Source organism: Homalodisca vitripennis, chromosome X, assembly GCF_021130785.1.
Source record: "Homalodisca vitripennis isolate AUS2020 chromosome X, UT_GWSS_2.1, whole genome shotgun sequence".
NCBI classification, from domain to species: domain Eukaryota; kingdom Metazoa; phylum Arthropoda; class Insecta; order Hemiptera; family Cicadellidae; genus Homalodisca; species Homalodisca vitripennis.
Genome location: NC_060215.1, coordinates 136,983,167 through 136,997,408, shown reverse-complemented (window position 1 = coordinate 136,997,408; position 14,242 = coordinate 136,983,167). Strand labels below are relative to the sequence as shown.

The 14,242-nt window shown below is 33.0% G+C and overlaps 1 protein-coding gene across 1 annotated transcript in view; it reads right to left on the bottom strand.

The window, feature by feature from the left end:
* Nucleotides 1–4,522, bottom strand: part of LOC124369888 (WD repeat, SAM and U-box domain-containing protein 1-like) — a 62,888-nt gene extending 58,366 nt beyond the window's left edge. The window contains exon 1 of the mRNA XM_046828030.1: nt 4,051–4,522. Coding sequence (XP_046683986.1) covers nt 4,051–4,154 — 104 coding nt within the window. The 5' untranslated portion in view covers nt 4,155–4,522. The remainder of the gene's footprint in view (nt 1–4,050) is intronic.
* Between the last annotated feature and the right edge of the window lie 9,720 nt (nt 4,523–14,242).

The following is a 14,242-nucleotide window of genomic DNA, read 5'->3' as shown; positions in this document are numbered from 1 at the left end:
TTCTTATGACGTAGACTAAAAATTATACACTTGTAATTTTAAAAATAAAAAGTTTGCTTTATTATTTTGTAAGTAAGTTAAATTAACGTTTTAACCAAGCTTTGCCCCCCCCCCACTCTAGCCTTTATTGCACCCCCCTTGGGGGTCATAGTCCTCAATGCAAGAACCCCTGCTTTACTCCATTGCTATTCCGTTATTTGAAGTTTTAGCCTATCTTATAACTAACAAACCAAGAGAAGATTAAGTTTGAATAAAACGTTTGCACTACCACACAGAGTTTAATCAGTTCACTGGCATCGAGACATCCTTCACTCCTGGTGATGAAAATATATCGTACAATCAAAATAATGCAACTCTGGTTGCTGTCATAGGCTTATCTGCAGAGATTACACAATCTGAAACTGAAGATTCATCAGCAGACTTATTGATGACTCAAAAGCAACAGGAAACAAACTCACCATCTTAAGATTTAACATAGTGGTTATCACCTATTTATGTCATAGGCTTATCTACAGAGATTACACAATCTGAAACTGAAGATTCATCAGCAGACTTATTGATAACTCAAAAGCAACAAGAAACAAACTCACCATCTTAAGATTTAAGGGTAGTGGTTATCACCTATTTATAGAGCTGGTCTTTTATTTAGACCAAAGACAAGTAAGAACGAAAAAATGATGTTTCCTTGCTTAGATAGTTTGGAAGCTTGGTCGTAAGATTCGAAAGGCAGTTGTCAAACTAGGAACTTTAAAACAAGAGCGTAAGGGCGTATAAAATAGTGGTGTAACTAGGCCTACTTCTGAAGCTGAAACAAGAAATAATTGAGAATGTCTTTGAAGAAATATGCAACACCAATGTATTGACAACAAAAACTATATTAGACAGACTACTTTATTGATAAAAACAATAGATCTTGCACTGACCAAGAGTACTTTAGAAATGTATGTAATTTGGAGGTATAAGCACTTAAAATCAGCTAGGGTTGATAAAACTAGATCTTCAACAGAACAAGCAATGTACAGTGGTTTGTCAAAAAACTATCATCTCCCGGACTTTTAATTAACTTAGCAAAATGCACGACATTCTAGCTGAGTTTTCTATATTTCTCAGAATCTCTGCAAAACAAAAAACAGGTGTACTCCATCTAAACAAACTTATAAGAGGTGTACATATTTTGAGGCTATAGGGGAAGCATGAAAAAAGTTTAGAAACAATTTAACTATCAATATAACGATTTTAGAGGTTATGGTTCTTTTCATTCTCTGCGGTAGGATCAAGGATTCCCATTTTGCCATGATATTCCATGACCCATCGCTCTACTCATTGCATTTCAGTGCTGGAAAATTTACGAGTACACCCCTGTGACAAAGCCAATTATTCATCAATCAATATGCTACTTCACCTAAGATTGCTGATTTTACCAAGTGCACGCCGCCACTATCATCCAGGCGTTTGGGAAAAATTCTTTTCTTTCTTTCTGTCAACAAGATATCTCAAGAACAAAAACTAGGCTGAATACTAAAATTTTGCATGAAACTTCAGCAAAACCATAGGCTAGATTGAGTTCGATGGTGGTGCATGTTTCTCCATGGGATAAAACATAATTCGACTGTTGTTATTAAAGGTACACTAATGAAAACTCACCTAACCTAACAACCTGACTGCTGGACGTACGAAAGAGCATATTTAAATATGTACACATAAAAATGAAATATTCATTCACATCAAGATTTAATTTATTCACTGATTGCTTTATACTTTGTAGATTCATATAGGTCTAGGAGTTTTTAAGGAAGTTTTCACAGACAAGACCATAATTTAAGCCTATAAAATTTATGTATAATAATTGGAGAAGCGAACATGGTATTACTTTAAATTACTACTACATTTTAGTCCTATATATGACATATATGTTTGTTCATTTATTTATCTTCTTTAACGGTAAGAACCAATTTGTAGCAAAAATGGTGGCAAGCGAAAAACATCCCTTGAGATAGCACCAATCAGTAAAATATAAAACTCTAAAAGGCTGATCACTAATGCTGGAGAGCAATAAATATTACAAACTCACCTAACCATACCATTTACCTAACCATAGCAGGAGGACAATGGACACCATACTTGAAATAGGTACACAAATAATTTAAATTCCTGTTTTGAAGTAAAAGGAAATGTCTTTTCGATCCATTTTGACACAATAATAGTAATCTATATTAAAATACGCTCACAACACTAATTTGTAAATTCACTATGCAGAAAAACATCACTCACTAGTCAGTAACTCCACAAAAATGCAAGAACAATGTCTGCCTCAAATTAACTATGCAACAAAATCAATACCAAGATGCCCAAACAAGTTGCACAACGGAAAACAAGGCTGAAATAACAAAGGAAAAGCGATAAATCTACTTCACCATAGATGCAAGAACTGGGGCTGAAACGACAAAAAAAACTTAAATTACGCTCAAACGTAGTTGGTAAACCTGTCCTCCCCACTCATATGCCCGTCCTTCTTTTGCATGATTGTTGATAACCTTGATATCCTCTCCTTTTATACCTATCCCTCCTTAGTTTGTTATTCTCTCCCACCCAGAAACCCCGATTCTTCTCGTCCCCTAGATCGATAGACTAATTGAGATATAACCTGAAGTCAATTAAGTTAATAATTTTTGTGCAATATATAGTATGCCAGTTCCTACAATTTCTGGAAATGAAAGTACACTATTTTAAGACTGTTAAAAGTGGTTTTGAATCATTTTAAGGAATGTGGTTACAGAAAACAATAACCACACTAAGAATTAAAAATAAAGAAACAATGAGGCTGTAGGTAAATAAATATACAAAAATGAACAAGATAACAATGAAATTAAAGCAGGAGTTGTATATAACTGTGTAACTTCCCCGTTGAAAGAACCTAACAAATGAGAGATGATTCAATTTTGGAAGATACATTACTCCCAGTTCTCTGAAGCATTATGCCATTGTTGTATGCGTAGCTGGTGTGCAGAAACCTATGACCAACTGTAATGAATCTAAGTTATATCTATAAAAAAGTAAAAATTAGTTTGCAATTAAGCTCTAGGTAGTCTAGCATATAAGTGAAGAGTTTGTAAAGGAGCAACATCAGATCCAAAACTTTGTGCCCCAATGCTGAAGAAGGTATAAGATGTCCTTTTTATGGGCGTTGATTAGGAAAGCTCGCTCTCATCACTTAACACACTGATCATATAGTCAAAAAAACATATGATTTACAAGTATATAATAATGGAAAAGTGATGAACAACTGAATAACGTTATATCTTTATTTCTTTCTTTATGGTAATTGTGATGTTTGTGATAATCACAGAAAACCAGCCATCATCGGTTAGTTAACCCATGCATTCTTGTTGGCGACATTGGTCTCGTTTTCATAATTATTGTTTTAGAGTAGGCTAAATATATTGTGTTTACTGATTTATCTTTTCATATTTATATTATTATATTAGGGGGCCACGAGTGTTGTGATATCTATTGATGTGTTTTATGCAACAATTTTATATACTTTATGTTTATAGCTTTGTTATAGTTCATGTTTCCATGGTGTAAAATTATAATTTTCAAATATTATTTCTAGTTTATTTAGTATATGTCATTTTTAACATATAAAAAATTATACATTCTCTAAAACTGAAATATATTTGGATCATTTTGGCTACCTTGAAAATGTTTAATATATTCAACAATAACTTAATACGATTATTAGGTATCCCCCATCACCTTTTATTACCACCAGTTTTTCTAAATTACAAGGAAAATTTTTAATATTTACATAAGGGTTTATATTTTTGGCCTACATCGTAGTATTCTTTAGTTTACTGAGAACAAAATGATGCCAAATATATGTATATTTACAATAAATAAAGAGTTTTTACACATTTTATTTAAAAAATCAACAAATCGCCCAAAAAAGCCTACTAGGCCTAGTTAGAGAAAAGCAACTGTCGGTTCTAGGGATTAGCTAATTAAATCTTCTTCTCCCAAATTATTATATTATAAGGATATTATACTTACGATGTTCCTATAGCCAACGAATTATGCTGGCTGAAATTGCACGAATTGATATCACCAGAAAGTTTAATTGTTCTCAGTAGATTGTACACAAGATTGTGAGACATGGCAATAAAATAGCTTATATCTTAGTAACTTATTACAAGTTCGCAGTTAAACAAAATGTAGCACCGACATTAACCTTCAATAAAAACCAGCTCTCTAACATATTAGTCTGAGGAATAAACACAAAATTTAAAACTAATTTAACGTCACTGTTGCAATACGTAATGTTGACTAGTTACAATCACTGTCGTTTATCGCACACCATCCAATTGATTTGGCAATTAACTTCTCAACCAGCCAACTAGAAAATTATTAAATGATTCAAATTATTCATCACGCAAATTCGTAAATAATTCACACGAAGATTATAGATTCTGTAACCTCCATCATTACAACCACCCAAAACGAAGTGTCAAGTCAAGTGACTGAATAAATTTGACAGTTATCAGCTGTGACGCTACGAAAAATAATCATCAGCTGCAGTTTTTGCTTAACCAACAAGCATGCTATGTGTAGGCACAAAGCCATTTTCATATTAATTAAGGCCCCCAATCTCAACTATGTTATCAACAAATAATAAAAATGAGTATTAATGGAGCGCCTGGATGTTTCCACCTCAGAATACAGTTGTAGTGAATTAATTTATATGTTAAACGTGGTATTTAGTTTATTAAACTATAAATTGCAATGTTTACCAAAAGTGTTTTTATGCATTAAATTTTTCTTTGTTTATACAAAATTGTGTAAAAACATAATTGTTAATAACATAGTTTCCCTTTAAACAGCTTTTGTTGTTTATATGTCAAATGTCATCTAATTTGATATAGAGAAACTTCTACTAAATATAACTGCGTAAATGAATGGTCGTAGGGACATTTTTGAGAGATAAAACGTGGAGGGGAATTAGAACGGCAGGTGCAAACTACAGAGGAATTTTTCGGCTATTTTAGTTATAAATGATAAGTGTTCTGTACATATTGTGTATTCATAACAGTGAACAATCTATGTTTTGTCAACTAATCTTTGAATATTTTTTAACATTAACTGTATTCAAGATGATTTTTTTCTATTAAGCTTTTACAAAATATGTTGTATTGATCGTCTGATAAGTAACCTGATTTAAACTGTAGTTCATTATTGGATAATTAATTAAATAAAAGATAAATCTACGATTAAAAACCAATTTAAATAAGAAATGTATAAATGATAAATAAAATGTAATTAATTAATTATCATTTTATTAACTGTTTTCTATTCCAACAACGGATAAACCAACTACCTGCAGCGGAACTGATAAGTATAGCTGCATTATATGTAAAAACCTGGGTTCATATTCCGGAAAAATCCGATTTTGGTGAAATAATAAAAATTAGTTGAGAAGTGGAGAAGTAATCTCTTTAAGAGAGCTGATAGGGCAAAAGAAGCAACACTGAATAAAGATCGGCGAAGACAGACTTATATATATAATAAACATTCACAGAGCGCTCCGCTCACCCCTCCACGTTTCACTACCTGTTCAAGATCCCTACTATTGCTCTTGATTGCTACACAGGGGTATCTTTTATTTACTCAGTTATAATTAGCTTTCCTTAGTTATAGTTATAACTATCTTTAGTTCCTCTACGCTCATTTAGGTGAAATTCCGCATATAAATAAAAAAATACTTTATGGAAAAAATTAGTGTTTTAATCATAATTCGAATGCACAAAATTTTTTGCTAAACATTTTAATTTATACTTTAAAAACAAATTCCCACGTACAATAATTCATTCACTGTAATAGTTTCCGAAGTTTTAACGTTTCGAACGGTCCAGGTACTCCACTATATGTTGATTTAAAATGGTGAAATGAGAAATGTATGAATTATTATTATACTTAACCTTAACATTTAATTTATTTCGAATATTTTAACCAGGTTTGTGGTAAATTTACTTTTTAGCTGGAATGTATTACTGTATACCTACCACTGTATGGGCAGTTTATCATAAAGCCTAGTTACTGGATAGGGATCCTGAAGGTGGACACCACGGCACTAAGTTGCGTGGGCTCGCGATGGTGTTGTACGATAGTACAAGAAGATGTTCGAGATAGAACTTATTATACATAGTATAAGTGACCCAGATTTTCCCTTCAAATGGTAAAAGAAACTGCTTTGATAAAGAACAGTCTAAGGCATGTACTGCCTGGGGACTTGCCACTTATTCTGGCAAGCAGCTTTACTGTATTATAGATGGTTGTATTTCAAAGGCTACGTGTAAAGAGTATGTTTTGATTTGTATGACGAGGATTGTAATTGAAAACCCACACCTTAGGCTGCATAAGAGGAAAAAGCTAGTGATTTGGATGGTCAATACCTTTCTTACCAATGGCCCCCTCCGTGTAAAGGCAAAATTAAGGTAGAACATTGAACTATGGCTGGTTCAAGGGTAAACCTGTATGTATGACTTGGTAAGCTGGAGGGTATTGTATTGTTATGTGTCGTAGGTTCAGTATTTTGGGCACTGGTATCGTACGATGACACAAGAAGATGTTTAAGATAGGACTTAACATACATAGTATAACTAAAGTGAAGGTGACCCAGATTTTCTCTCCTAGTGATAGAAGAAACTGCGCTAATCAAAAACAATCTAAGGTCTGTACTACCTGTTCATTATTCTGGTAAGCAGCTTTACTATATTACATGCCTATGATCATATTTCAAAGGCTGTTCATGAGAAGCATGTTTTGATTTGTATGACCGGGATTACAATTGGAAAACCATACCTTAGGCTGCCGAAGAGGAAAATGCGTGATTTGGATGGTCAGATCTTTCTGACCAATGGTCCTACATGTATGGGTAAGGTATAACATTGAACTATGGCTGATTCAAGGTAATCCTGTATGCATGAGTTGGTAAGCTGGAGGGTATTGTATTGTAGTGTGTTAGAGATGTATTACTTTTAAGTTGTAGAATGTGTACATATTGATGTGGTGAAACGTATGGATTTACTTGGGTATTGTTATATTGTTAACAATATAATATACATGGGATTGTAATGTCTCTGGTTGTTAGAATTTATATTTGGTATGTTTCTTAAAAAATCTATTGTTGAGCTGAAATTTGTGTGCTTTGAAACTTATTATAATAATTACATTTAAAATACAAAAACCAATATTTAGACTTTTCGATAGCAAGGCTATCTTCGTCAGACAAATCACAAAAGACTGTTTGCATTTTAAATTTAATTAAGTTAATAGTATCTAATACAAGCTCCTTCTTCAACATTATTATAATAGTTTTTTATAATACTGTATATTGGACCACATTCACTTTTAGTGCTAGTTTTAACAAATCACAAATGTCAAGTGCCAAGATGCCTGCAAGCCTAGCTCGAGTAGTTGGATTTATAACTGGTAGTAGAATATTATGTTTAAAACTGTACGTCATATTTTAAAGGAATAAGTAATTTATTTGCCTGTAGATGCAAACTATAAATTGTGACAAATATTCACTACCTTTGTGTACCTTATATACTGAATCATCAACAAAGTGTTTATTTATCAGGCAAGAAGATGTTTAACACAGTTTGTATCTAGAGGCAAGATTGTTTCAAGGGTTTTCTTAAAATTATTCTATACTGTCTTATAAACTGTTAGTTGGATAGATTATCAATTTGTCAATTGGATTGTATTTACACTGTACAATAACCTGGTTAACTGTTAATTTTTGTAGCCAAGATAATAATAAGGAAATTATTAAATAAGGAATCTTTGGTAATACCGAACGCACATTAACTCAACACTTATCTCACTCTTATTCTCCTTCTTTTTAACACTTTGAAAAATAAACAAAATTAAGTGGTGGGACATGACGCTTTTCACAGAGTTGTTTTTTCTTAATATATTTTAGGCGGTAAAAAGAGGTTAGGGTTGTAATCACGCATGCCTATGATATTTATTAGCCTAAGTCTACCTCAAAAATTATTATCTTAAGATCTCTGGTAGTATTGAAGTGTTTTTAACTCGTCTACAGGCAAAACATATTCTTCCAATAACTAACTCATGAATATAAAATAAGAGTTAAACATGTTGTTGATTATTTGTTCTATTTTGTCAAAGTGGATGTCCTATGAATTTACAGAGTGCTAATAAATTGTCAAACACGTGCATAATTTATTAAAGTAATTAGATAAGTACGGAGATCTCTTAGTTACACTAATAAATTATTTTATTCTAGAACTGTTCGCACTGACTAATTATTTAAAACTAAACGTGGAAAGACTGGCCACTATAATAAGATTCCATTTATGCGTTTGTTTTGTTTCTTGATAATTCTTAATAAGTATAAATAAACGACAGACACTGTTGTTTAATCAGAGCCATTTCATTACTTTGCAGTATATGGTTGGTGGTAAAATAAAGGAAAACTGAATTGACTGGTTGAGTGACAATACATTATGTTTTATTTTATGTTTAAATTGTCAACGGTGGCTGCAGAAATCTACAAACTATTTATGTAAATTATTCTATCATTTTGGTGGCCATTAAAAACTAATAATGTTTTCTGAACGTAAGATTCCACCATTAATTCTAATTGCTGCTTTGAATGTATCAATAATAATTAATATTTGGTACCTATTTAGATACTCAGATAGTTGTTCATGTCAGACAATACTTTGAAATTAAACTAACATGCCATCTAAATAAAAAGGTAATTCTGTCTAAGATTTGCTCCCGTAAACGGGGAAATTCAGTTCGTTCAGTTGGCAAGCCACCTTGATTTTAAAAGACACGGCCCGCCCGGCGGCCGCGCTAATCAGTGCAGTCAAAAGTGCGGTGTGGTGACAAATGAGGAAGTCCAAGAGGATAGGTAAGAAAATAAATTTGGTACTATATATATAAGTATAATTATCCAGAACAATAATACTAACGTTAGGTATATATTCAGCAATATGAATTCTAAAAAAAACTTTACAACGAACTAAAATATAAACTTATATCATATAACGAAAAACAATTAAAAATAAATAATATTTATGGTATAAATAATATATTCCTAACGCTAGCGTTATATGTTCTGCTTTCTTGGTATATATTCTGCTTTCAGGGCCGTACTAAGCTTTGGCGGGCCCCGTCATGTTCACGGAAAAGGTTAATTTAATTAATAATTTTGTGTCCAAAAATATTCTCAATAACAGGAACAGGACAATTATGGTTGAATGGCACTTGAATGGTTCCGTTTAACTGAAACAAAATGCTACATGTAGCAAGGGTTTATTTGATCTTCATTGATTCCGCATGGACAGCAGACGTTTTGCTAAATGTAGCAGAAGCTTAGATATAAGTACTAAGTTATATGTAGCACTTTTAAATTGGAGATTTTCTAATTTTTGTTGTATAACATTTGCTAAATGTTATATGGATCACGTTCTGCTATAAGTAATTTTTATACCTTTTCAGCAATTTGTATGTGACTTGTCCTAGATGTAAGATTTAGTAGGTTTTGCTCTATAGTGTAAAGCCGTAAGAGTCCATCCATCGACATTTCTTGTGATCCAAGAATCAAGAACTGATATATTTACTGGTTTATTGAGCTGTCTTTTGGTTATATTAAAATAAAAGGTGTTACGATAGCTCAGTTCTCTTAACGCAATCGCAGAATGACAGAGCGCCAATGTTTCGTGGATGGCTAGTACAGACTCTGCCACGCGCTGGGACCCCTTCGCCCAGGTGTACAGTAGATAACTACTCGTAATTTACTAAGTTTTTCATGACAATAGGCAAGTGTTCTAAAAGCAAACTCGCCAGTTAGACCGAAAACTTCTGAAGCTACCGTTGAAAAGATCAGTGTTTCATGTATTAGAAGCCCAACGAAGTTGTTGGCCAGACTTAGTCTTGAAATTTAGAATTGACGATATCGGAATCAGATTTTATTCGCCTTTAAATAATATCTCTATTATAATAGGTTTCGTCATTGGTACATAAAAGTACTAAAACTAAGTTAAAATATCCAAACAATCGGAATTTAAAATTCATCAGTAGTGTAAAAGGCTGTAGAAATAAGCCACTTAGAAATAGTAATTTTAAACTTATTAATAGGCTGTTTCCTAACTAACATTGGTAACTTTGTTTGAATTGTAATTCTGACGATTGAAGGATTGTGAAGGAAAAAGGATTTTTTCCGGTCATTTGCCATCGTTGAGTGAAACAAAACGGCGTTACTGATTTTTTTGTTTCACTGAACGATGGAAAATGTCCGGAAAACCCCCTTTTTCCTTCACATTGGTAACTCGTTAAACATCTTAAACTGTTGGTAGCTAAAGTTCTTAAGGCTTCTATCAGGTCTTATTCTAGGCAAGATCAAGTTAGACATATACCTAGTGTCATATTCATGTATTGAACTCTGACTGTCAGATGTATTTACATTTACTCTAGTATAAATTAAATTTTTATAAATATATAGATAAGCAAGGGTCATAATATTCAAGTTTGTGAAACTGACCCGACTGGAATCATTATAGTAAAAAATGTGAAATAAGTTATATTTCCTGATGAGGCAACATTTCATGTGAGTGGAACAGTCAACCGTCATATCTACAGAATTCGGGGGTCCGTTTCACCACATTAACGTGATTAAAATGGATGCTTAATTGTATGTCGAGTGTTTGTTCCTATACTTCAATAAAGAACAACAAACAGGAACGAATACTGTGGTATGTTGGCAGAGTATGTCTTAACTAAGCGGAATGTATTCAGGTGAAGAAGCGCGTGCGTTTCCAAGAAGATGCCGCCTTACCCCTTTAAGGTCGGCACACACATACACGCACCGCGCCCAACACATGAATCGGCAAGTGTCGGTGCGGGCCCGGCTCGGTTACTGTGAAACCACACAATATGTCCTTATGCTGTCCGAGCGCAACAATCTCATTGTTTGTACTAGAGCATATTTCTTTTAGATGTTAAAGTGACGCATACTTTAAAACATTTTCAGCAAGTGAAACAATAGTTACTTAGTCATTTAGTAAGTCTTTTTTATTACAACTAGTAAAACATAGTAAACATTTCTAAAATATATACTAGATTATAATGTGTTTTATACTCTCAAACATTATGACTGCAAATAAAGTATTTTAATTTAATAATTTAACTTCACGTATCGGTGACGGTGCGGGCACGGTGCGGCCACGTCGATCTGGTGTCGGTGCGGATATGTGTGGAATTGCAGGTTGTAAACTGCGGTGTGGGCATGTGTCCCGGCCTTCACAGTAATCCTACACCCGGCTTTTCGCTTTCCGAAAAAGTAAATAGGGAGTTTCTTGGCTTTCGCGAAGTCAGGACGTAAAAAATTAAAAATGTCTTATGCTGAAAAGATTCGTTATTTCTACCACTTAACGGAAGAATACATATTCTAAAACAACTAAGCAGGCTAAAGTTAACTATTTTAAAAACATACTATCGCAATCAACTAATAAAAGCAAGGATGCATAGAAGTTAATAAAGGCAAAGTACAATAGTAGCAAAGCTAATAATAACATTTCTGTACATATCAACGACAGAATAGTATTAGATAAACAGGAAGTATGTAATATATTGAATAATCATTTTGTATCAATCGGAGCTAATTTAAATGAAAAATCAACCGAACCAACACTTAATAATGATAATTTCTTTGCGAGATTGGAGCCCTGCTGAGGTTGTAAATGCCATCAAAATGTTACAAAAATAAGCATTCAAGTGGAACTGATGATATATCTAATAGATTATTGAAGGCTTGTGCATATGCAATATGTAAACCCCTGTTTGTTATAATAAGTTCTTCTTTCCAGCAAGCTACTTTTCCATCTGTATTAAAAACTAGTTTAGTGATACCTTTACTCAAGGGAGGGTACAGTACGTCTCTTGACTGTTACCAACCAATTACACAAATTTCAAGTATTTTAACTTGCTCACAAATAATATTCTAAGAGACAAGCAGTTAGGTTTTGTCAAGGGCCGCTCTACTGGTGAGGCATTGGCAACTCTTGTATCCCATGTGGTCACGGGACTGGAGAGAAGACAGCGGACACTTGGTGTAATGATGCGTCTGACTAAGGCGTTCGACTGGGTCAGTCATGACAGACTGATGGAGGGTTTGCAACGCCTAGGTTTTGGAAATGAAACACTGAGGTGGCTAAAGTCGTATCTTAGGGATCGAAAAAAATTGTCAAACTCAATAACCACTGTTCGGAATTAATTGAGATTAAATGTGGAATCCCTCAAGGGTCAGTACTTGGACCAATTTTGTTTAACCTTTACATAAATAATTTAGTGCTCACTATAAACCACGAAAATACTGTTATGTATGCTGATGATATTTTCTAATTAAAGTATAGAAGAACTCGAAATTAACAGTAACGCAGTTTTATTCCAGGCCTATTAATTTCTAAACAATATGAATTTACATCTTAATTAAAAACAAAACACAGTTTACAGAATTTTCAAAAAATAATCATCTTCAGCCTCCATGTATTGAAATAAACAAAGAAAGCTGCTATACATGACCACAACACGCGAGCCCGAGTAGACCTGCGACAAACCCAACATCGCTCGGCTCTGGCGGGTGGACTAACTCAAAACTCAGGGGCTAGGTTATTGGAAAGCTCCCCAGTCAAATATGACAGAAAAAACATTTTTTTTAAAGCAACTAAAATAATACCTATTAGAGGGTTGTTTTTATTCGGTTGGGGAGTTTCTAGCCTAAACTCTTTTGTATTAATCGATTGTATTCTTTTATTATTTAATATTAAATTTAGTTTCTTATTCTTCTTGACTTTCATACAAATATTGTATTTTTATATTTTAATTAACAATAATGTACTACTGACTTTTGTCATACATGTAATACATGTCTACAACAATAAAAAGATTGAAATTGAAATCGTCACGGTGGTAGACCTGCTAGGATGTCACGTTGAACCTTACTAAAATTAAAAACACTTGAATTTCTCTTTCTTTGTACGTATTAGCTGATGTAGTTTTTCATTAATTTCACCGTTAAATTTTCAAATAATTCTCGGGAGGTTTTATTAAACGGATATGAGACAGGAACAAATACCAACTTATGTGTGATCTCATTTTTATTTGTTATTTTAAATAATTATTCAACAGTTTCAAGTAAAACTGCTAACAAGGATTAGCTGTTAACTTCATATTCTTCAGTCGATATACGTATACAATTCTGAATATTGAATATTCGTTTGGTTTATAGCCTTGGTTGTCAAGCGCGATTTCATTGTATGTACGAGTAATAATAACTTCCACATAATGCAAGTAGGTTATTGTACTGTTTTTCCAGTGACAGAGTTAACTATTTATTATATTCTGGTTTGAATAGAAAGGGGTCACCTTCATTCTCAAAATTAATTTTAAAATGTATCATTTATTATTTTCTAAAAACCAAGCTCATATCCAAATAAATAGATCGGTAATAATAATATTAAGCTGTGATATAAGGTTATTTAAATTGATACCAAGCTTTTAGTTAAGGGTTATCTAATGCTGACTACTATTTGGAAATATGGATGACAAGATAATTTAACAATAATTAATTTTTATCTTGAATGTATAACATTGCACACCCGTAATGTTGTATATTATTGTAATAACTTGATCTGATAATTATGTAATACGTTTTATGGGTTTGTAAAATTGCTTAAGTTTTGCGAATACAGTTCGGAAAATTTGTTTATAATAGGTTGTTCGTAATGCTAAGAACAAATATTATTAGCATTATTAGTCACAGAAGAGAATGTCATCAAATATTCACCTAACAGCCAATCCATTGTTCAGTAAGTTTTAACAATGCATCGGCTGATAAGCACACCATGACGTGTCACAGTTATTGCATTCTGATAAAATATATGGCATTAAGTTCCGCTTCGGTGGAGTCGATATTTTTGAACTAACGAGAAACAAAACATGTCTCTGACGACGCTCATACCACGAATAGGCTAATATTCACGTTTCTGATCTGAGCCTATTTTCGGAGGAAGCCTATTCACGTGAAACAGGACCTTAACAAAATCCTTAACTAAAATCTTTTTCTTCCAATGCCAACTTACACAACCCAATATACAATGCGACAATAGAACTAGAATTTCAGTCGTAACGCGTGCAAATAAAAATAACATCA